The 25,264-nt window shown below is 38.3% G+C and overlaps 1 protein-coding gene across 3 annotated transcripts in view; it reads left to right on the top strand.

The window, feature by feature from the left end:
* Nucleotides 1-20,647, top strand: part of LOC122809173 (amyloid-like protein 2) — a 1,365,390-nt gene extending 1,344,743 nt beyond the window's left edge. For all 3 annotated transcript variants that reach the window (XM_044080467.1, XM_044080466.1, XM_044080465.1), the window contains one exon: nt 17,015-20,647. In XM_044080467.1, the coding sequence (XP_043936402.1) occupies nt 17,015-17,113 (99 nt within the window). In that variant the 3' untranslated portion in view covers nt 17,114-20,647. The remainder of the gene's footprint in view (nt 1-17,014) is intronic.
* Nucleotides 20,648-25,264: the final 4,617 nt, after the last annotated feature.

Genomic DNA, 25,264 nt, shown 5'->3' with positions numbered 1-25,264 from the left:
AACATTTCTGTGTCTTAACAGCAAACAGTAGAGCCTTTTAGTTTCTTAATTATTATCAAACTGGACACTGCTAAATATGTTAATAAAAAACTGCATCAGCATAGTCATTGCTTTACATAAATAATTATTATAGCCACATAGCATTAGCAATAAGCTTGCTAGTCCAAGCTACGTCATACTGTGCCTCAAAGCATGAAACAGGCCCAAAACAAAGCAACAGTAAACAATGGTGTGAAGAGGGTGGGCTACAACCCCACCCTCTTAATAAATATGCTATGACCTGTGTTGCCAAATTTAACATAAAGTAATATTTTATTACTCAGTATTGATCTGGTATTATGTGCCTTCATGGTTATTATCTACTCAGTTGCATTATCACCATAATAGTACATGTTGATATAAGTTAATTTTTTGAGGCAGTGCTTTTTAAATCAGAAAGCAATTTATAGCTGTTACAAGCATTCTCTGAAGTCTGACTGTATTTTTTTGAGATTCTCAGAATATTTATTTGAAAATAAATTCCATACCCGAGTGTGTGATAATGATATGCAGTGGTAACTGCATCATGTAAGGTGAACAGTATACTTCAGTTTGCATACAAGAAGACTCATTGATTAATTTTTGAAATTTCAGAAGGATATTTGTCTAAGTGAATAACCCTAAGAAATGGTTATTGCCGCTTTCCCATCCTAAAATGCGAGAAATATGGGTGCAAAACTGATCTAGCCCACAAAAAGCAAGTAGCCAACAAATAACCTCTAAATAAAATGGCCCTTAAAAAAAATCATGTAATGTATTTTAATAAACAGGTAAGTACTTCTGAGCACTCTGCTATTAAACATCTAAAGATCAAAACTAAGGAGAAAGACCCACATTTAAAACAAACTAACCAGTAACAAGCATAGAATGAATCTTGCAGTGTAAATACACATATGAGACCAATAATAACATTTTCATTCCCCTAAGGTATAAAGAAGCACTGATGAAAAGTTTTTCTTTTAAATCACTAGCATGGCTGGAAGTGAGCTTCTACTGCCGCTTACTTCCTGGTTATGAAGTTCACCAGTGATATCTCTGTAAAACAGAGTCATGGTAAGTTTCACAGATTTAGTCATGAGCCTGCAGTGGATGGACTAAACAAGTATTTTTCCCTTAAACACTACCTGAGAAATCCCATCCTGGATATCCTTTCAAGGAAATAGTCTTTCCAAGACCTTGTGAGTGATTTCTTGAAGGCAAAGTGTGCCTTTTCAGCTTTGGAAGTCCTTTATGATTCCACTGTCTTTTTTTCTCCTAGACCCGCCCAACCCCAAAAGAAGCTGTTTTGCTCACTAAGGACAGGTACTTGAGTATTACAAGATCTTATCATCTGGTGCAGACACAAATATTGCAAGATGACACCACCTTCCAGCTGTCACTGTCCTGACTGTTGTCTGGGTCAGTACATCTGCCACGGAATCTAGGTGTAGATTTCCTGTCCCCAAAGGGCATGATGGGAAGCTTCTTCTAGGGTTCCACCTAAATGAATCAAACTAATCCAGCGACTGGCAGCTTAAAAACAAGAAGAATTGATGTCTGGTTTGAGTCTTCCTGAACTTGGGCATTTCAGTACTATGACCTGTTTATCACTTACGAGAATATGTTTCTCATTCCCATTTGCAAGGTACAGAAGGGCACTGGTGGGTATGAGTGTAGTGTGTGTGGGGGGTTAAAATCATGGTGTATGTGTTCTCCAGCCCATTGAAAATAAATTCCTGTACACATTCCCACTATTCCTGCTAAATCTATGCTTCATTGCAAAGTTTATGGAAGAGAGAATCCCAAATTCTTACCACCCAAACGTGGCCAGGATAGCTGGGGTTTCTTATTTTAAGGACTTTGGAAACATAGCAGTTGTTTTTAGCAAAGGGGTTGTTTTCCTCATTTAGAATGAGAGCAAGTCCATTTCTGAGCTTGGCTTCTGCTTTAGACTTGCTGATTCTACAACTAGACCTTATAGGAAAGGGTGTCAGAGGTGATTTTGGCTGCTGGGAAGCCTTACACCCTGTGGACATTACTTGGCTATGTGAAAGAGATCCTCAATTTGGACCAAAAGTTACCTAGAACTGTCCCATTTTATCATTTGAACAGGCCAGCCTTACTTATTTCAAGCAATTATATGACTTGGACTTCAATTAGTCTACAGTCATAGTGCATGTGTCAGCTGTCTACACTTATCGTGATCTGATGGAAGACATTTTTGTGGCTCAGCACTACCAGCTGCTTAGTGCTGTAAAGGAGTCTAGTTCACCATGTCTGTATTGGATTTCATGAGTGTCAGGACTACATGCATCAGTTCTGCTCACATGATCTTGAATACACAGTTCCTTATATAGAATCATACCTGATTCTTCTCAAGGACTGCCTGTAGTTTAGGACCTAACCATGTATCCTTTACAAAATGTTTTTTGAATTGTTTTCAACCCTGTCATCCATCTGCCCACTTTGTTTGCAGGAGCAGAAAAATTCCTTCAAACCTCTGGTTGTGCACTAATTAATGTTCTCCCTTAAGTGGTTGCGTGGTTTGTGGAAGGTAGAACAGCCACTAATCTCACTTGTTGTTGAGGAGACAAGGAGTGTCAGTGTTCATGCAAACCTCTTCCATTGTACATTCTCAGGTGCAGCACCTTTGGCCAATTAGGCATCTCTCCATCTGCTGGAAAATGCAACTGTCAAAGGCCTCTCAGCTGGAAAGGTGTGGCAACTTCTACTGCTAGCTTCAAAAATGTATCCCTTGGTTTGGTCTATTTTACCTCTTGCTAGAAAGGCTATAACTAGAAATTGGAAATCTGAAACTTCACCCTCTTTCTTAGAATTCAAGAACATTATAAGTGAAGTTTGCCACTTGGGACTGCTGGCCATTAAATTTAGATTCATCAGAACAACGTCATCATACAATATGTGATATAAATTAAAAGTCTTGTTGGACAAAGAGTCAATAAATCTCTGAAATAATTTTATTTATATTAATGTTTTGTGAAACTTTCAAATTGCGGACACCTTTGTAAATACTTTAGTTGTATTATGTTTTGATTATTTTGTTCTGTATTATTGTTGAATCTCTATTATACATTCTATGTAATTGTTTGCTTATTTATGAAAATCAATACACTTGTTTTAAAATATATATATATATTGTTAATTCCTGTGTCATGGCCACCATTCCTTGCTTCACACCTACAGCAAGCAGCACTATCTCAGCAGTGAGTCTACAAATCTGTTTTCATTCTGTACTTTGCAGTCTCCATCCAACTTTATAGATGGATGCCTTAGGATTCAGCCTAATCCTTGAACCACCAAACATGTTATGTGATGTTAGATATAACAAATCTATCCATACCATATCAGTTAAGCTGTGATAGATCCCCCCCCCCCATTGATAAGTCACATATACCATGCCTCTTGTCTTATTGCGCTTGCACAGCTCCACCATGTAGTCATTGTTACTGAATCCCTGTAAGCCAGATAAGTATCATCATGTACTTCACTTGTAAATAATCTAAATATGAAACTCTTATTGCATTTTCTTGATTTGAAGGAAGTGTGCATTCAGACATTGGGGCATATTGGTAGCCAAATGGTCATAGGAGCTCTTTTAGTGTAGTACTAGGTGAGATGTCATGACAAGAACTGTCGTAGGGCATGCACAACTCCCAAACACTAGACTGTCTGAGAAAATAAATGCCAAACTGAAACCAGACAGGTGCAGACTGTAGACTGAGCAAGAAGGGACCCTACCTAGACCTTCTAATAAGACTAGAAAGTATCCGTTATCTTTATATCTGTCTATATAGCCTTCTCTCTGTCTTTATGTATGCATTTATATTGTGTGTGTGTGTGTGTGTGTGTGTGTGTGTGTGTGTGTGTGTGTGTGTGTGTGTGTGTGTGTGTGTGTGTGTATGCATACCTGTGTGTATGTATCTACATTAAGGGAGAAATAGCTGTAGATCAGTAAATAATATATGTGTACATTCAAAAGTGTATGAAAACTTATACTTAATGAGCTGTTCCAAATGTTAACCCAGGAGTCAGGACAGAATGTGTGACAGCACACTGCTTTACTGTACTCCTGTACTGCCACCTCCTGGTTATGTTTATAACTACAGATTTAAGTTTTAGATTTGCTTCATTTGAATTCTTGAGGCTTTACAACCACCAGCTGTAATTAAATAAATCACCACTTCTGATCCTTGTTTTTAAACAGATCATGGTCTGTGTTAAAGTTGATCATAGTCTTTGTTTTGTGTCAATTTCATATGTAATAAATGCCTTGTTTTTAGAACTTTTCTTTTTATTGCACTGTAAATGTTTAAGTAGAACATTGTTTTTATGTTTTGTCAAGTAATCTGATAAGGAAAGGTATATTTCCTTCAGCACAAGTAGTTCCAAGACTTTTGAATAACATTATTGCAAAATGTGGCAGTGCTAAAAGGAACACACAGTAAAGCAGATAGTACTGGATTGTAATTATTATGTTGTGCATTTTTTGTATTTTGAACTTTTATACATATAAGCAATTCATAGGAAAGGTAAAACATGTTCCTTGTTTAAACAATTGAATATTTGAATATGGCTTTAAAGTGAAACAAGGTAATACTGCATTATAGTTAAAAGCTGTTCATTAAGCACTCCAAACCATGCCTCTCAGTTGTACAGATTTTTGAAGAACGTCTAGAGTTTGCCTCATATTTTAGTCTGTTCCTCATAAAATTTGTGGTTTGCTGGCACATCACTAAGGACTGAAGTCACCAAATATTGGCATACCTTTGAGATTCAGACTTAATATTATTCAGAAAATGCATGCTAACACAAAATTGTTATTGTAGCAACTTTATAAGCTTGTACTAGTAATATTTAAAAGCTGACCCTATTGTTGGGCCTTTGTACCCCCATTATAGATTCATAGGTTCATAGGATGATACTAAGTTATTGGCCTGGAGGCCTTATAAGCTTAGCCAAGAATTTTGCCTGTGTTCCCCCAAAGTCAGCACCTGTTTCCCTTGTCCAGCAGAGACACAGGTGGGATCCCAGGGGTGTATTTTCCTCAAGGTTCCTCTTAAAGAGGGCTAGTGAGGTACTCTGCTTGACATGGAGAGGGAGTCTATTCCACAGGTGGGGGGGGAGTCTTTGGGACACAAATCTGCCCCATCAACAAGGTCTAGTAATGTCACAGACCAGGTTGAGGCCTTGCATGTTGGTTGCGTGAGTGGAGTTTGACTTATGGATATGCAACAACTCCATCAACGCTGGGTCCGAGATGGCCTTGTATACAAGACACAGGTCACCTCTGAGCAGTCTGTATAACACTGAGTAGAGGGACAGGGCTTTTAGCCTATCTGCATAGTATAGGTGTTTCAGACCCTGGATTTTCCTGGTCAGGAACCTCTGTGGTCTCTCCAGCTCCTGCATGTGCTTGGCAAGGTACATGCCGAAGGGGCCATTGTACTCAATAATGGGCCTGATAAGGGAGGAGTACAGGGATGTTGTGACCTCCTTTTTCCTATATAAAATACCCTTACATATGAGGTGGGCCATGTAGAAAGCCTTCTGTACAACGGAGGCAAAGTTGTGATCAAAAGTCAGGTTGCTATCAACATGGGTGCCCAAGTCCCTCATGACTGATTACATGCTTAGTATATTGTTATTAATGTGATAAATAGTGGGGATGCCATTTTTCCCAAAAGGGGATAATGATGCATTTCTTGGCATTCATTTGAGGCCATGCTTCTGGCACCAGTCATCAGTTTGGGTAAGGCCCTCTTGGAGGATGTTCACATCATTAGGGGAATTTAAGACAACACCCAGCTTGCAGTCATCTGCAAACTTGGTCAGACTCAGACCACTGGTTTTGGCTTGCACCTCAAAAAAGTGTATCCCAAACAGTAAAGGCCCCATGACTGATCCTTGGGGTATACTGCTCGTTCCAGGTCTAGTACTAGAGGTGGCTTCCCCTGTTTTGACTGAATGGGTTCTATCAGTGAGCCAATTAGCTACACATCTGGTAACATATGGGTTGATGCCTAGCTGGGAGAGTTTATCTATTATGCCCGAGAGGGGAATAGTGTTGAAAGCTTTGGCTAGGTCAGAGTAGGTGGTGTGCACCGTCTTCTCCTCGTTCATGGCTTTGCTGACTGTCTCGAAGAAGTTGACCAAGTTTAACAGGCATGATTTCCCTTTGACAAAACCAAACTGTGTAGGGTCAAGCGTATGGAGGTTACCAATGTCCTTGTTTATAAGGTCCATGGTAATGTGTTACATGACCTTGCATATCAGGCAAGTTAGGCTGATGGGCCTGTAATTGCCTGGGTCAGTGGACTCTCCATCTTTGTGCAGAAGGATGACAGTGGCTGTCCTCCATTCGGCTGGGACAAAGCCGGTGCTCAGGCTTTGTCCAGATTTCTTGCACTAAGATTTTGAGAGGTATACTGCAGATGTCTTAACTGCCCCTAATTTGGAAGGACATTCCTATTTTCAGGCCCAGTTCATGATGTCCCTATTTTGGCGGGATGTCACTATTTTCATACTTGATTTACCCTTTCACACAATTTTCTGATCCCCCTCATCAAATGTAATTTTTGAAGCAGTCTGGTACAGAGAAAAGTGCAGTACATGATCAACACACTAGTGGCAATGTTAATTTAAAGAGACAGAAGTAAAATAAATTACCGTGTGGTAGAATTTTGTCATACAGTTCATTAAAGTCAACAGGTTTTACATTGCCACTTTTATAATGTGCTGGTATTTTTCCATCATTGTTATCACATTGTTTTGTAAACATCTTTCTGAGAAGCTTTCCACATTCCTAAGTGGGAAGAGTTATATAAAATTTGGAATTTGAATGTGAAGCAAATTAGATGTCCATAGTTTTAGCTGGATGTTCCAGTTTTTCAGGGGCTTTTTTTTCCCTGTTTTTAATTTCTGTAGATTGAGAGGTATGATAAGCAGACCTCCACCAATGAATGGTACATAATGCATTGATTTTTTCATGATTAGGGAGAGTTAGAAACAAAGTTGTTGATAGAACCTGTGCAGCTTTTGTGTTGCTGATTTGCTTATTCGCTGAAAACTGAGTTAAGATGTGCTATTTTTGGTGACTGAACAAATGGGGCCACTTTGGAGAAGATGTGTTTCCTGCATGGTGCAGCAGCTTCTGTACTGAGTATTACAAGAAAGGTGGAGAACTGTACCTCATGTGAGTGTACTGTAATTAAAATCTCATCTGAGATGCTGCATTTTTGTAGTAAAGTCATATGACAAGCAACAAGTGATTAGGATGCATCTTCCTGCGGCCCCGTTAGGCCATTCTGTAAGTAATGCAAGGGATGTCTGTAACAGTCCCTATTATCTCAGATTTCCTGCATAATCTTGACATTGCATTTTCCATGCAGATCTGCATTGACATCTTTGGCCCACATTTCTGTGTCACTTTTGTATCAAGGGTTAATTTTTCATAGCCCTAAAGGGGTGTAGGATTGGTAGGGGGTTTCCCATCTGCTATAGCTATAGGCTGCATTGTCTCTTCCCCTGGAATTTGAAGTGAGGGAATATTGCTGTACAACTCATATTCCTCATGAATGTTTTTTTATTCCTTGTTGCTATATTTCATGAGGATAGCAGGTGGATATAATAAGCCCCTTTTATCAGTTCTTCTTAGGCTGCCTGCAAGTCATGCACACCCTGTTATGTCACAGGTCCACAAAATGTGGTTTGACCTAGAGCTTTGTTTTCTGAGACAAGAAGACTGGTGGCATCCAGGTCTGTGGAGTAACAAACTTGATCTGGGAAGGTACTGTGTAGAGTATCAGACTGACATGAGCCATGCTGTCTTGCATGCTACACAGGTTATGGAACCCTACCTGCTCCACCAGGTGAGTAACCTTACCACAACAGTTTGAGCTTGCCTGCTTATATGTTTCTTTGTTTTTTTTTTTTCTGATGAGATTGCCACTCTAAGATTTGCTCTCCCTCCTCCAGCCTCCTTGTTTACTATAGTCACTGGCAGGACTTGATCCGCCACTTCATCAGTGCTTGCTTTTACTGATTATGTTGAGCTGGTGACTGTGATTTCAGGGATGTAGTCCATGAATGTGTGCTGGACTCATCCCCTGTAGGCAGGCACAGGCCTGTCTTGTCGTGCTAAGCCTGATAACGTATCAGATTCTGGAGACCTTGCTGAGGTTTGAAGTTTATTCATCTGTCTTGAAGTAGACTTTTATCCCCAGTCATCAAGAAGTCTTGTTTGGACCCTAATGCCTTTGACATTTTCTACCTAGAATGTAAAATTCCCTTTTTTGATAACATTGTTCAGAAGGTTGTTTATGTACAACTTGAGTCTTACAGTACTATTAGTGAGACCATGGATCCGTTCTAGTCTGATTTTAACTCTTGTCACAGTCCAGAGGTGACCATCTGGCTAGATATAAGGGCTGCTGTGTTGTTCTGGGCTATGCTGACTGCAACATCATGTCTGACCAGTTGCAGTCTCTCTCATTATGTTTGTCCAGTACTTTACTTCAAGTTTCACTGGCTGTACCCAGAGAGTGACTTTCATGTGCCCCATTCTCTCTGGATTTTAGGTTACCACAGGAATCTGTCATGGGCCCTTTATTTTGCATAGTGCTCATGCTTCCTTTGGGTGATCTAATTAGAAGGAGAGGTCTGGCATACCACTGATATGCAGATCATAGTAAATTTTATCTTCCCTTCCCTCAGAACATTATGATGAAATTACATTCCCTTGCTAATGACTTAGAGACCATTCATCTTTGGTTATTACATAATCTGTTGAAGCTTACACCTTTCAAAACTAAAACCATGACAGTTCATACTGCTTTGAGTGATTCATTGGTTTTATCATTTCCATTAAGTATATTCAACAGTGTTAGTAAGCCTGGCTTATAAAGTAAGGTGGCGTGATCCTGGGCAGTCAGCTGCATGAGATATTGCTATGCAGTATTTTAGTTTGTCATATGTATGCGTCCTTCCACAACTCATGAGGAGAGGAAACCTTGCCAGAACTATTTCTAATCTGTGTGCTAATGGTGGACAATACTCTGGGTTTAGTAATTTAAAGATCAAGGTATTCAAAACTACGGTAGCTAACAGACACCATTTGACTCTTTGCATGGATAGATATTGATGTTCTACGGCTGCACATTTTGTTGCTGGAGAATTTTAACATCTGAGTGCTTTGGTCCATATTTAGTATCAGTATAGGTAGTACCTATGCTGACCTAGGCTTTGATACACTTAGCCCTGTAGGTCATAGTTCATCTTGCACTAGGTGCCAGAAAGCTCACTAGCTGGTAGCTCATGTTTAGCTGTGTCAGCACATTATCAACTTATGATTTTCTGTCATTCACATTTTATGTTCGAGTCCAGCCATCCTTCCAGATATTCATATTCACATTCACATACCTGAATAATAACTGATTCATTGGTATGTCCTTTGCATCCTTTATATCAAGGCTGCCAGCCCGCAGTAACTTTTGTCTGGTTACAGATAACATCTGGCAGACTTAGTAAGATTCAGGTAACTAGAATTATTTGTCTTTCAGTAAGAGATCCATCAATTCATTTTGAGAGTCATGAAGGGCCATTCATCTGGGTAAATTAGAGTTCATTTCTAGTGCTGATTCATTCTGCACCTGTTCAACTACCAGTACATGCTGTCATCCTCTTTACTGTAGCTGCATTTCTTGCGTCACATACCTGTCTGCAGACTTAGGAATAGTGAATTTAATTTAAGATGGTTTATGTGGAATGCATTTTTTTCTAAACTTTCTTTTATTTTATTACATCACACAAACAACGATTTTCGGTTGGAGGAGGCACTGGAAACAATGACAGTGAGTTTGTGTCTTAACTGAAACACAGTGGATGACTGTGTGGGCCTACTGTGGATGCTGAGAAGTAGACTAGACATTGAGTACACACACACACACACACACACACACACAGACACATAAACACTTCCAGAGTCCCTTTTGAAGGTATGGATATACTGATGGGTCCGTGGAATAAGATTAAAAAAAAAACTTCAACATTTGCAAAAACTGTGATCAAACACTTTTGGAGAAACGTTTCTATTTTTTTTTCCTTTTATTATTTTGTTTTCTTCTAGGATAGGTTCACCACACTGATAAATTACTACAAGGGTGATCCTCAAGGCAAAGGGGAAACTGTTACCACACTGACCTTGATTAATCAATGAATATTTCAGCTAAATGCTAATCATCAAACATTTAGCAATTGTGCTACTGCCTGCTACTGTGGAAAAGAATGGAAGGGATAAATTTATCTGAACACATGAACTCTGCTGAGTCCTGAAGCAAACATCTAAACTTCACATTTGCAATAATTGAATTCTTTTTTTTTGTTGTTAACAAAACAAAAAAAACTAAGAAAAGTTTAAGCATCATACAAAACATAGAAAACAAAAAACACGATGTAGCATTTGTGAAAGTAAAAGTGTATTTTCTAAATATCATTTCTGTGGATTGGCCATTGCACTTTTTTTTGTGTGTGCATTTGTCATTAAATCATATCAGCCAATGTCTCCATTCTGTATTGGGTAGATATTAACTACATAGTAATTAATCCTACTAATGAATTCAAGGTCTTAGTCATCTAGAAAGGAAGCACACCTCTCTGACTTTGTTCATACTAAGAGCTGATTATTAGATGGTTTGATTTTCACCTTTCCCAAACACTGACTACATAATTTAGAAGCTGGCGTTGGATACCTCATCAGTCACACACTTGCACATCTCATAGGTTCATAGGAGTGTACTGGACTTATGACCACTGGGGCCTTTGTAAACCTAGCCATGCATTCCAAATCTCTGGCATGTTCTAGTACTGTTGGTAGTATAAGCAGTGGTTTGAGAGATTAAACATTTACAAGTAGGGGCCTAGGAGATGCACCATTTACAGGCTGCCTATGTCCATTAGAGACATAGATGGAAAATCAAGGGTTAATTTCTACTTTCCCATTCAGTTGTCTAAGTTACACTTGAACTGAGTTAGGAAGGAACTCTGCTTCACATGGATAGGGATCCTATTCCAGTGAAGATGTAGTCTCTGGGATACATTTCTGTCTCTACAGCATGCCCTGTTTATACTACAGGTAAAATTTAAGTCTTTAGTTGGGGTAATCTTGGTGCTGTTTGTCTTATGGATATGTAAAAGGTCCATCAGAGTGGGGTCCAAAGATTCCTTGTATGCCAGGCATAGATCTCCCCTCAACAGCCTGTAGGACACAGAATGCAGGGATAGGGCTTTGAAGTGGCCTGCATAGGACATGTTATTTATGCTCTGTATTCTTTTATCATAATCATGATACGACCTTTCAGTGACCTCATACGTTGACCTGCACTTTGAATTTGAATTCAGGCACCATTCCCCTTTCCATTGTAGCGTTTCCCCTACATTAGTTATATCATTCATTTCTGAAACTATCTGAACATTTTGAGTGTGTCACTTTATATTGGCATTTTTCCAAATCCTTGGGAGCCTGCCACAATGTTTTGGTTCCCAAAATCTCCACCTTCAAATATTTGGCTGATACAAGACTTACTTGAGAGCTACACATACTTGTTAATGTGACTGAGAAACTTGCTTGTGGACATTTGCAGGGATCTTTTTAAAGTACATACTACTGTTTCAAGCATGGTCTGGTTTCCATGCTGGATGTAGTACAACTGCAGCTTACTAGTTACTGGTTTCTCCAGATTCTGTCTCATAACAATCAGATAAGTTTCTGGTACTTTAGCTTGACCCTACCCCCAGGCTGCAAAACACATTTCCTACATCTACAACAATATCACATCCCAGATTCAAATAGTAAGAAGGCTTATAACCCCATGACAAAGCTCTTAGTTGCTTAAATGGCATTATAGCTAAACCTAAATGTTTATTTATTTTGAATTCATTATTATTATTATTACTATTATTATTATTATGATTATTATTATTGTTATTATTAGAGCACTGATCCCATTGGACCAATTTCAGTCTCAGCTCAGGGAAAACACAATAAATAAATGACATTATATACAGAGTGAGGGAAAAAACAGTATATACTGTACATGTGTTTTTATATGCTGTATGTATATATATATATATATATATATATATATATATATAGAGAGAGAGAGAGAGAGAGAGAGAGGGAGGGAGTGGAAATCAGAGTTGTCATGCTGAAAGCATCACAATCAAAAATCAGAACTAGATTCAGAGCAAGGTCTGTAGATGGAGGAAGTTAATGAAGAGGTTATGTTATGTGACCAGAGAGATGTACTTTTATCTGGAATGTAAAACGCTGTTACAGGAGCGATCTTTAAGAAAAAGAAGGGAGAAGTTCCCACAGTTTAGGATCAAGGACTTAAAAAGCTTGGTCTGTGCAGTGTCACCTAGTTTGGGAGATTTGGAGGAGAGGACATGAGTGGTTAGGATGTCTAAGGGTGTATGTTGGTGCATCTGTGAATAGTCTGGAAGCCATTGGAGGGAATGTATCTTTCTTGATAAGTTTAAATAGTTAAGAGGCAAGTTAAAAGTCAGCATGTTGTTTCACAGGTAGCCAGTTATAATACGAACTGCATAATTTAACTTTATGGTTTAAATATATTATTAACAAACTACAGACTGTTATAAACAGTATGTAGGGATGTACATCACTGTCTCATAGATGGAAATGCCGCTACATTTTCCTTACTGGAGCAGGATATCTTTCAAGTAATGGTAGAGTTATACTGCTTCCTCCTTTATCATTTGTTTACAAGTTACCCCTTTTTTGGTAAATGGGCCACAGTGTCTGAACACCTACTATTGTCTCTTTTTTTCTCAAGAAAGAAGAGTTCTTGTCCTATTGTTTGCTCATTAATCTTGAAATAAAGATCTATAAAAACTTATCTAAGATTTCAGCTCGTAGTTATTTGGAATACAGCTTTGATATCCATGCAGTTCCTAGGAAAATTCTCTGAAATTATTTTTTACAGTTTCATTGCTTGTTTCATCACCAGAAAGCATAGAAATTCCTAAGATTTGCAGCAGGGGAGATAATTTCCAGGTCACATCATTACCCTTTGCCCTTGACCTCTGCTCCCAGATTTTTTTTACAATATGTCTGTCTCTGGTGATTATTGCAAGACAAAGGGTGTATATATCTACTCCTATTTGAATGACTTACTGATCCTAGCATTGTCTCAAAAGAGCATCATTCAGGCTTTGGATTTAACCCTGACTTGCTTCAGGATGCTTAAAGTCATCAAACAGTGATAATGCCTGAACCCCATAATAAAACTAATTTTCTTACTGGCATGTCTGGGATACCGGCATAAGCAGTACCTTACTTCCCTGGGGCAAAATGGCCCATTTGACTCAATACTTTCAATGCATTCTGCAGCCGACAAAATCCCTGCCAAGAGAGGTTCTCGGGTTGCTAGGCTTCATGTCATCTTCCATTGTAATGGCTCCACTAATAGGTATGCACTTGGGAACATTTTAGTGGTACATAAGAAGAAGATGGTGTTAACATACCATCCCTTAGAGACTAAAATCCTTCTTCTTCCTTTCATCAGTGGGGAGATCTCATTGTGCATTCAACAAAGTGTATGGAATCAGGGAATGCCCTTCAGGGCACCTTCGCCTATAACTCTGACCACAGTAAGGGTATCTGGGAGGAAAATGAGAAAAAAACACAATCTTAAAGGAAATGATGGCTGTCATTATTTCCTGAAAGTCTTCACCTGTGCCTTAAAGAAGGGGGTTCTTCAGGTGAAGACAGGCAACACAACTGTGATGTGGTACATAACCAAACAAGGATGAATACATTCCAAATTTGTAGGCTGGCCATGCAAGCCTGAGAGACAGCCTTGAGATTGACTCTCAGCAAAAATTTGTTAGTGGACAGGCTGAGTAGATCCCAAACAAAGCCTTATGAATCGGTGCTATACATGGGCGTATTCAGGATCTGGCAGGGTTAGGGTGTGGGGAGATGAGTTTTCCTGCCATCTAGGAAAGCAAGAAAGTTCTTTGGCTGGACAGCAACTCCAGAAACATGGAAAACAGATATCTTCTCTCCAAATAAGAGAAGTCCATTTCCAGGAAAGAAGACCAAAAGTGTTCCCAATGGGAACCTTTTAGCCAAAACAGCACTGGTTCCCTCTGCTGAACAACATAGCAAGAGGAAATTGAAAAGTGCTGCTTCAGCCTATGGATCTTCTGACTCAAAATAGGTTCCCTGGTCCATCCAAATCTGACCACTCTAAGGTTGATAGTGTGGATGATTTTTCCCTGATTCCAGGTAGCACACACAGTCTGAGGTTGTGATAAATGTTCTGAAAGAGGCTAGGAAGCCTATCACAAGAAAATCATACTAGTCCAGGGATTTTGACACAAACAGATATTAAGTGTTTATGCTCCTGTAATATCTGTCATACCTTTAGAAATCAGGTGCATCTTCCATCTTGGAATATCCATCATACCTTTAGAGATCAGTTTTACCTCACATCTCAGAAGTACATGCTTCTATTTTATCTTGTCTGCCAATGGAAAACCAGATGTACTCCAGACCTTGTATCAAGGGGGAATTTAATTCAGGTCACCAAGGAAGAAAATTGCTCCACCATGGAATCTCATCTAGGAAAACTGATTTTGGCTCCTTTTGAACCAGATGATTCATCATCCCTCTAATACCATATTGGAAGTTGCTTTTTTGGTGGCCATTAACTCTGCCAGAAGGATTTTTAAATTCCAGGAATTGATGTGCAGAAAAAAATTGCTAGTCTCTCATCAGGACAGGGTATTCCTGCATGACGATCTCACTTTCATGTCAAAGATATCTAAAATGACCCTGGAACAGGTCATTCAATCGACAGTTTTCTTTCCAAAGCCACAAAATAAAAGAGAACAAACCCTGTATCCCCTTAATGTGAATAGCCAGCTGAGATTTATTTACACAGAATCAATGAATTTAGATAGTCTAATCAGTTATTAGTTAGTGAAAGGAGAAGAATGTAGACCTGAGAAAAAGCAAGCGTTTTTCCTAAATGGCTGGATCACTGCATTTCTTTTTCTTACTTGAATCATGGCATGTCTATTCCAGGCCAGATTAGTGTCCACTCCTTAATGAGGGCACTACTCAGGCTATACTTGAAGCAGCTGTTTGTTTTACTGTGTACTCCTTCTCCAAACTCTACAGTCTATGGGCAACATCTGTTGACAGGGTAGGGTTTGCTTCTGCAATGCCTCATATCCAATTTCCCAAATGATATTCTTCTGGCTCCCTGGAAGATGTGCTTTGGGAATCTGCCAAATCTGAGGACTAACAGTGAATACTACAGTAACCGTAGTCCAGTTGTGTTAGGAACTTACTGTAAATGTAGATGTTTGAGTAGTTTGTGTTGCAGTCCATGTACACTCCCTCTGTCCCTCCTTCCCACTTTTTTGACCTTTTTTTTTCTGTTGCCCTTTAGGTTGGGTAGCTCCCTAGCTCTCATTAGGTGTGTTCCCACTCACTTTCATATTGGTCCCCATCCCTCTTTTTATGTCTTCTCCCTCACAAGGTTTTGGAGGGTAGTTAGGGGTGGGCCTGGAGCAGATTGAACTCTGCCATTTGGTCTACTAAGGATCTGTCACTGAGTTCTTTTCCCCAACATTTGCCAGGGCAAGAAACATCTGCAGATGGCATCTGCTGATAAACTCTTTGTCACTGATGCACCTATCCTTTTGATGGGATGTCACAGTCCAAAGCCCTGGATAAAGATGAAAATCTGTTACTTGAATTGTCAGTGCATGCACAAAATAAATGCCAGATGTGGGGACTGTGACACAGGGTTTACTTGAACATTTACATTTATGGAAAATACTTAACAAAACTGGGCTTTTTACCAGTTCTCAAAGTCAACTAACATTTGTCTCTCTTGTTTCCCAGATTCTGTCCAACTACTTAATTAAGACTGTGAGGCTGCAGTTCTAAATTGAATGACTTCTTCCATGAAAAAAATCTCCTTTTAGCAGAATTATCTTCACTCATTTAATGGATGTGGGAAGAATTAACCACTGCTGATTGGGATCTATTACTTAGGATAGCCACGGAAGGAGTTTGGCAGCTTGCCATCTCCACTCAGCTGCATGCCCTGATTCTTTTCATGTCCCTCATGGAGGGGAGTCATGCACATGCTGTTGTGTGTGTGCACTCCTTTTGTGATCAGTAGCTCTACTGGATATGGAAAACTTAATCTGTTGCATTCCTAGCCATCGTTAGGTGAAAGAAAAGAAATATATTATTTCTCATCCTACCACTGAGGGAAGCAAGTTGCCCCTAGGAGACTCCATTTGTCTTCACAGTCATCCAGTGTGTGTGTGTGTGTGTGTGTGTGTGTGTGTGTGTGTGTGTGTGTGTGTGTGTGTGTGTGTGTGTGTCTGTTACTAGTCAGCTACTAGTCCATCAGTGATGCATATGAATGTCCTTTACCTGTTTCACTGACCTGGCTATGGAATCTGCATTTTTGAATATGGCATTCTATGCTTTGCTTACTGTGGCTTCCATACATTTGAATTACACTAAAGTAACATCAGTTGTTGTCAACAACAACATTAGTAGTAAATGAGCATTCTTTGTTATCAATTGATAGGGTGCCACAGCTTTAAAAGTTTCACTGTAATTATCCAGTTCTTTTCAGACAGCTAATGGTTAATTGTTACTTTGTAAACATGGATTGTGGCTTGTTAATTCTGTTCTAGCAGCCTAGTGTTCCAGACAAGATCCATTGACAGTTTGCTATCCAGTTAAATAATCTTTGCATTATTAATAACACACAAGCAGTGAATATGGTAGCAGACGTTTTTGACTTGCTTCCTACACTTCCTCTTTTTGACATCACAATAACATTTTGTCACATGTTTTGCTGGGTAGTGCTGATTGTTCTGTGTATCTGAATCTCTTGTTCCATCTCTCTGTCTTGTTCTGCAGGTTGACCCCATGCTGACTCCAGAGGAACGACAGCTCAGTAAGATGCAGAACCATGGGTATGAGAACCCCACTTACAAATTCTTTGAACAAATGAACTGAGAAGACAGATGCATTAAACCATCAGAAGGGGCACAGCCACAGAGACAACATTCTCACCTAGTCTGTACAAAAGAGGAACAACATAAGACATATAAAGTCCACACAAAGCAAGGAGTGTCGTTATCCCGTTCATCAAATGCTTGTAGCGTCATAAGCTTTATCTGCCCAGTGGACATGCAAAAAGAAAAAAAAAAGAGAAAAATTAAAAAAAGATAAAGAAAACCATTATTTTAATTTTCATTGATTCTTTTACATACAGATGTCAGGCCAAGCTGACCTCAAACAAACAGTGCTGGCTTGGCCCAGACATCTCTTTTGGTATCACCTCACACCAAAGAAAATATATACTGAATGGTTTTGTTTGCATGCTCATGAATGTAGGAGAAATTGGGAAGATGTTTGTCTGCCTGGTATGAGGTGTATTGGGGGATGATGCTTTAATTATAATTGTCTGCTTACTACCCGATGTACACTCTAAAATGTACTGTTGTTTTAGTAGCTTCCTCGTCATGTTAACTTTATCGAAATTCAAGTGTTGAAAGAATCACAAAAAATAAGGATTGTTATTCAAAATGTTTTGTTTAGACTTTCTTGGATGGGGAAACAGTAAGGCAATATTTGTTCTATAAGCTAAAGCCCATACAGACTTTATCAGTTTTACACAATTTTACATATATGTATTGTATTTTGACATAGTGAAAATATTATAAGCAGGCTTCTATGCTTTCTGATTCTAGCATCTTCAAATCTCAACCAAGAAGAAATGCCATTTTTGCTCAAATATATATGTAGCACTGTCAGAAAAAAAAAATGTTCTGATTAATGCAAAGAATCTCTGTATGCCCGCAACAAAAACAGATGGACTGGTTTGCAGTTCAGAAATGTATATATGCAAATGAAAAAAAACAAAGTTTCCTCTTTTGTAAGCAAAAATTGAGAAGGGTTGGACACACTGCTTTCTGCAGATGCTCTCTCCTTTTTGTTATTTCTTTTTTGAAATTGTGGATGAAAACATATTAATATTATGACAGCATAATATGATGTCAGAGGGATTGTAGCTCTAATGAGTCACATTCAGAGTTGGCATCGCTTATGTGGGGGAATTGTGAACATGCATTATTTCAAATTTATAAACTCAGAAATACAATTGCCCTGACAGAGTGCTGTATTTAGCAGCACATATTCAATGCTTAAGCAGCTCACCTCAGTTTTTGTTAAATTAAAAGAAGCACATCTGTTTAATCCGTTGTTCAAACCCAAGTTCAGTTAACGGTCACTTGGACATTTTGCAGGTTAGTTTGCAAGGAGCATGCTGGTTTGCAGTGTTCCTCTTGTGTATAATTTGCCTGTGCAAATGCACTGTGTCACATGTGCAGTTCATATTTCGAAAGTTTGACTTCCCTGCCCCATGCTTTTTCTCTGGTTTCCACTGAAGAAGTCATCTGTCTGTCTGTATCACAGAATACCTGACTCCTTTGTAGTGACTGGTTTAGATTTTAGGTTGACCTGTTGTACGGGTAGAAATTGAAACTAAAATACAAAGACCATATTCTGGGCAGCACTGTGAGAGAATGGAGCAGAAAGATGTTATTCCTGCCCATAAAAATAAGGTCAGCGAGATTATAAATATGTTCAGGTTATAAACCAAGTGATCAAAATGCAATAAGTAGAGATTCTATCAGCACCTTTTATGGCATCTGGGATATGTACACAGAAGTTTCAGTAAAAGGGAGGGCAGTAATTTTCAGAAGGAAAGCCAGTATGTAGGTTGGTGTACTGATTCAGTGATGAATTTGCTGCATGACAGCGTTTGCTTGATTTGTTTTGTTCCTAATGATAAGCTTTCTGTAAAGAGTTTGTATGTCCTCCTATGAATTTTTGCCAAAGTCTTCGATTTAGTCTTGAATCCCAAAGATGTTTGGATAGGAGGACTGGTGTTGCTCTAAATGGCCTTTAGTATCTGTGTGTCCCTCCTGAATGACTGGCATCCTGTTTAGTATTGATTTCTTGCCTTACCTCATCACTTGCAAATAGAGAATCTTTCTCCCCATGACATTTGCATGGATAAATCAGGTATTGAAGACACATTGATATTAGGAAGTACTTTTTAATGCATATAGTTGCTAGAGTGGCATTACAAAACAAATTTACTGAAGGTTTCAGAGAAAACTATTGAGGCTGTTGTTAAAAGTGGTGGGCAGTTTCATGAGGTACTTAAATGGAACAGCTGCTAATCGCTGTATTGGATGTATTTTGGTATGCCAAGAAAAGATGAATTAATGGATTAGGAGGTTTTGCCCTGGTGACTGGTTTCAGTATTAGTTTTTTCTGCAGTAAATGTTAAATAGCTTTGCATTAAAGAAAACATTTGAGCCTCAGCACAATATACAAAACAAGTAATAGCCCTTGGATGGGAACATTGCTTGTCAGCCCTTTCTTGTTGCATTTTTTTATTTCTTTGCATATTTGGTTTTTGGTTTGTGTTAATAATTGACAGTAAAACCTGCTGTGGGATACAAAACAGTATGCGTATGTGGCATACAAAACAATAAGCCTGATTTGGCATACAAAACAGTACACATATGTGGCATACAAAACAATATTAGTATGTGGTGTACAAAACAATATGCCTGATGTGGCATACAAAACAGTATGTGTATGTAGTATATAAACCAGTACATCTAATATGGGATACAAGACAGTATGTCTGATATGGCATACAAACACTAGTTTATCACTTAGATCACCAGTAGTAATGCCATCACTGCTGTACAAAGGGAGCCAATGTTATAATGTTCTGCATTTTATTGTGCAGTTTATTTAAACTGAACTACATTAGCAGTGAGGTTTATATGCTTGGCTACCTTAGAATTTGTCCTCATCTTGCATTGCAGAAAATGTGTCTGCTTCCCATTGTCATCCTTCCCAGCTCTGATAATTAGTTGCATGTTTTGGCAGAAAAGTGTGATAAAACACCATCTTTACTGGTTTATCACAGTGAGTGTACATGATTTGCTAGCAATGTTTGCTATGACCTATGAGCTTTCTCTTCTCTGTATGGGTAGTTTTACAGATAAATGGAATGTACAGTAAAATGTCAGTGTAGAAACTGCAGTAAGACATTGCCAGTATCCCTTGTCTTCCATTTTACATGCAACTTTAGATCTCAAACATTTAAATCCAGATCCTAAGGTTGTCATTCTTCTCTCATTGCTATGATGTCCTGTTGGCCCTATCACTATCTATGGTTGACTTACTGATGGAAATCCCAGACTTCCCCTCAGATCTTTTTGTCCACAGGCTAGGTTGATTCCTGGTGTTAGACTAGATTGATAAATCACAAGCTAAAAAAGAGCAGACATTTCAAGTGCTATCAGGGATTTAAATGCCAGTTTTCACAGAGGAAGCACAAAATTATGTCAAATGGTATTATGTACTCTCCGTTCTGAGCAGCATTATTCATTCTGTTCTTCCTCTATCCATACAGAATATTAAAGCATTTTACCCATTGATTCCTTCAGTTTGATACAGTGATTTAAAAGTCTGGACTTATTATTTAAATTATTTCAAATATTAACTGAATCTGCTTTCTTTCGTGTGAAGTTGAAACTGCAGCCCTAAATCTTCTGCCTGAGAAAACATTTATGTAAATGGAATTTGGTCGACAGAGTCTAAAAACATACAGGTGCATTCCAGAGATTCAGAAAAATATATTTTGGAAATTTCATGTTTTTACGTCTGAATGGAGTACAGTGTTGTAAAGTACATAAACTGTACTGTCAAAGACCAAAAGTATTACCATTTCTCCAACCTACTAGTACCCGCACACATGGGATGATACATGAGATCTCTGGCACTCAGACTTTTGAATTAGAGACACACTAGTCATGTTTCAGGCATTCAGAGTCTTAGAAATTTTTCATTAAATTTAGAAACAGATTTAGTTTTCTACAAGTCAACATTATTTTCCTAACAAATACCATGTACAACCTCTTTTCATTTCCAGAAAGGTTGAGTCCCAATTAAAAGACTACTATAGGGGAAAACTGAAAGAAAAAAATCAACTCCTAATAATTTGTGGGGTTTGAGGTCAGAGCTGTAGTAAAATTAGTTGGTGTCAGCAGCAATCTATATAGATACATAATAGCAACTTCTAACAATTCCTGAAAAAGCATTGCCTGCCTGTCATTTAGTGGGTTCATAATTCCTGAAAAACACTAACTGCCTGTCATTTAGTGTGTGCTGAAATGCTTACCAATTGGCATCTCTTCCAATCTGTTGATCATGCCCCCTAAAAGCTTATACCTGCTCTTCATCCCACCTTTCCCATATCATAAACTGAGTTTAACATTTTAATACCCACAAAGCCAGCAGAAGTGCAGTTTATTACTGCAGTCCGTCTGTATTCTTGACAGCTGAGTGTAATATGTTGAAAATGTAACTCCTTTTTTGTTCTGTTGGAATTGTTTAAATGCATTTGTTTGCCTTTTTTGCTATGATAATATACTCTGGTAGCACTACAGTATGGCTGCACTGCTAGCTTTTAAGAACAAGACAACATGGAGATCAGTCATTTTATACATCGCTGTGGCGACCCCTAACCAGGAAAAGCCAAAAGAGTCTCTTCATTGCTGCTTTATGCTGAACATGCATTACAATCCTCTGTTCAGTCCTCATTTTATTGTCTTGGGAAGCTGCAGATTCAAAATAATTTCTGTGGAAGAAAAGAACTAATGACAAGAGAGATAATAGGTTTTCATGCTCTCTAGCTGCACTTGTTATAATTGCTGTTTATCTGTTGTAGCTTGTATTCCTTTTTTCATGGTCCAAGAAAACAGTGGTGGAATGCTGAATTTTGTAAGATGATCACTTGTCATGAGAGATTTACTTATGGCAGGATCTGACTGATTTGTGTCAGTTTCTTAAGTTAGTTATGAAGAGACATTTTTCTGCACCCTCCAGAAAAGCTGCTTAAAGTCCAATAATATTAGCATCTTAGTACAATTATTACACACTACTTGTCATGTGCCAGTTCTCTTAGTTGTTGCAAAATACTAAAGAAAGAACAAATATAAAATGAACTGCTTCTATGCTGTGAGTGTAAGTTAAAATACATTTTCAGAAATGCTTGTTTTAAGTTTTGGTGAGAAACATACTGCTTAATGGAGGTGCAGTGGTGCAACAGTTAGCATTGTCACCTCACAGTAAGCAGTTCTCCAGTTCGATTCTTGGCTGGGGTGTCTTGTCTGCATGTCCTCCCTGCATTTGCATGGGTTTCCTCTGGGTGCTCCAGTTTCCTCACACATTCCAAAAACATACATCTGGAGCATTTCTCCCTGGGTATCCACTGAAAATGGTCCTCTGTCCCAGTTGGACTTTCCTGGTTAACAAATAAATAAATATTGTGTCATAAAAATAACTGTTCCATATAGATTATTATGACATTTTTACCCATAAATCAATGAATATGAATCCAAACCTTTCTTTTGGTTCCATATGTCAGGCTTACTGTTGTCTTTCTAGATAAGTTTCACTATAAATATACCAGATGGAGTGATAGTTCATGAAGGGACATTTAGTTGGAAGAATAATACAGGAATCAACCCTGGCAGTTTTCCTAGCCAAATGCCACTAGAGAACACAGTAGTCATGTTTTGCAGTGATATGATTTTATGAATGTTCTAGTGTCCGCTTTAGGGATGATCTTCCAAAGTTTTCTTAAAGAATGCATTTCAGAAAGCTTTTTGTAAAGGTAGTGATTGTATTCAAAGTTATCAACTTTCTTATATTTTAAAGGCTTTAAAACTAATGGTATACCAGAAAAGAAACATTATGGCTTCTGGGTATATCAAACAAAATATTGTAGACAGTAAAAGTAAAGCACACACTGTGCTCTGTTTCAGCAAATCCTAGGGCTATTTTCATATTTCTTATATCTTTTCTCTTCCATGTCTGATAAATGAATCTCCTCACTGATTTTCCTGTTAATCACAATTTCAATTGATGTGCTGTGAAGCTCATCTTAGACACTACCTGCTTGACTGCAGTCAGAACTATACTTTTTAAAGCATATTCGGCAACCCCTGGGAATGGTGTTCTGATATTCCTACTTGTCCCTTTTAATCTGAATGTCCTATCTACTACCTAGGACTGTTAGTCTCCGCACACAGAATGAAGTAATAAAACTCCAGCTTACATTGTTGTAAGATAAGTACCAATGCTTCCTAACAATATCTGCTTCTCCCAATAGCTAATTGGATAAGAAGGTGTGAGGCGTCTTACATAACTGGCAGATAAAGGCTCAGGCCTAGCTCTTGTAATATAAGAACATAACTAATCTTAAACCAAGTCATATGTGCTCATATATGTTTTTTGTTTTCTCCTTTCTGTCAGCTGAACTAACAAAAGACGCTAAAACACCCCATCAGATGGCATGTGTCACATAATGACTTCTTTTAGGAGCCATAATAGTTGAAAAAGGTTGAAGAGCATTTTTTTTTCTTAGAATGTCACAACCCTGCAGACAACGGATAAGCAATGCCAACTTATTGATGGTTTCCAGGATGATGTGCTTGATGCCACTTTTACCACTCATTCTGAGGTACAGCTTTCTAAGTAATGCATATACAAGAATAGTTTCAATAATCCTGGATGGTCCCCTTGAAAACCATTCAATATTAACTTGCTGTTCTGTAGTAAAAATAAGAGATTTTAATATATAAATATCTACGTGTTTCTTGAAATGCCATATTTTTGTTGTAACCTTATTTTGTACAATTTAATGTCGTATATCTATATATATTATGTTCTTAAATAATTGTCTGTATAACTTGTGATGTAGTATAATTGGATTTTATGCTGATGGTAATGCTGAGTAGTTGTGTTCGTCATCGGCATGCTCCCAATTATTATCATTATTTTTTACTGTGGAAATGTACGATAACCAGTGCACTGAAAATGGGCTGTGGGTGGAGAACCTCCTGCTGGACCAGTAACACCAGCTATAGGTGTTTATTTTATTTTGTAATGAACAAAGGTTTGCTACTTGTCATAATGCATTTTTGTTTACAGTGAGAACATTGTGAATGATCATTGAAGATGATCTGAGATGCTTGAGAAATTCAGATGTTAAAAAGCCAGTCTTTGAAATCCTGGGTAAGATAAAGACAGTGTTGGACACTATTTCAAGTATGTTGTGTTGCCTCTTGAATTTTTAGAGTAATTGTGCAGCCATACAGAAATTTAGTGCTAACTAAAAGGCACCCCTGCATTCTTAAGTGGATGTGATATGAATTGTATAGTGCATTCTACAGTTGTAGTCTGCACTCCTTTCTCTTTATTTTACAGTTTCTATCCGTAGTTAACTGTTGTTCACCACTTCCAAATAATGCAAAGTTTATATTAGAACTTGTTGCTTCACTTTGCTGTTTTATCCTGTAAAATATTTTACGTAGGTGTTTGAAGAGGAAGAAAGGATGGCAGGTAAATGGAGTGTATGTGAAATACTGCTCCTGCTCTATGTAAGAGTAGCTCTGGAAGGCATCAGGTCCCCAACATTATAAAAGCAGGGCTCTTTTTCCCAAAAGCATTATCAGCACAAAATGTTAAAAAGTTTTGTGGATGGATGCTCACTGATATGAAGTCGGGTATGACATGACATGAAAGTCAAGTGTGCGCCATACTTGTGTTAGTTGCTCCTTTTTGCAAATGTATATTGCTTTTGTCAATGAATATAAATTGCAAAGTCTAAATGAGGAGGTGATGATGTGGTGTGCCAAAGCATAGATGCACACTACATTTATTTATGAAACTAGAGAGACCTTATTTCTTGTTTTGGCCCTGTGAGATATACACTAGAAAAACACTAAAATAGAGTGTGGAACAGTTTTGTGATCAATTGATCAAAACTACTGCAGCCAGACTTGTGTGGCCTGTTTTGTTATTTTGAATAGTGTAGGAAATTTTCAGTTCTCCAAAGAGAATACTAACTTTGGATTTATCATAACTCATGAGGAATATTTCTTTTTCTGTACTGAGACAATCTCACATTAGCACCATTTCTATTTTTTAATGGTACACTTGCTTGGAAAATTGTGTTTGATGGTTTATGCCTTCCTGTTTGACAAATTCAGTTTTGGTTGGATGAAGTGT

Source organism: Protopterus annectens, chromosome 8.part0, assembly GCF_019279795.1.
Source record: "Protopterus annectens isolate FY-2018-M chromosome 8.part0, PAN1.0, whole genome shotgun sequence".
Lineage (NCBI taxonomy): Eukaryota > Metazoa > Chordata > Ceratodontiformes > Protopteridae > Protopterus > Protopterus annectens.
The sequence above is the reverse complement of the archived record's forward strand: the minus strand, read 5'-3'. Positions and strand labels throughout refer to the sequence as shown.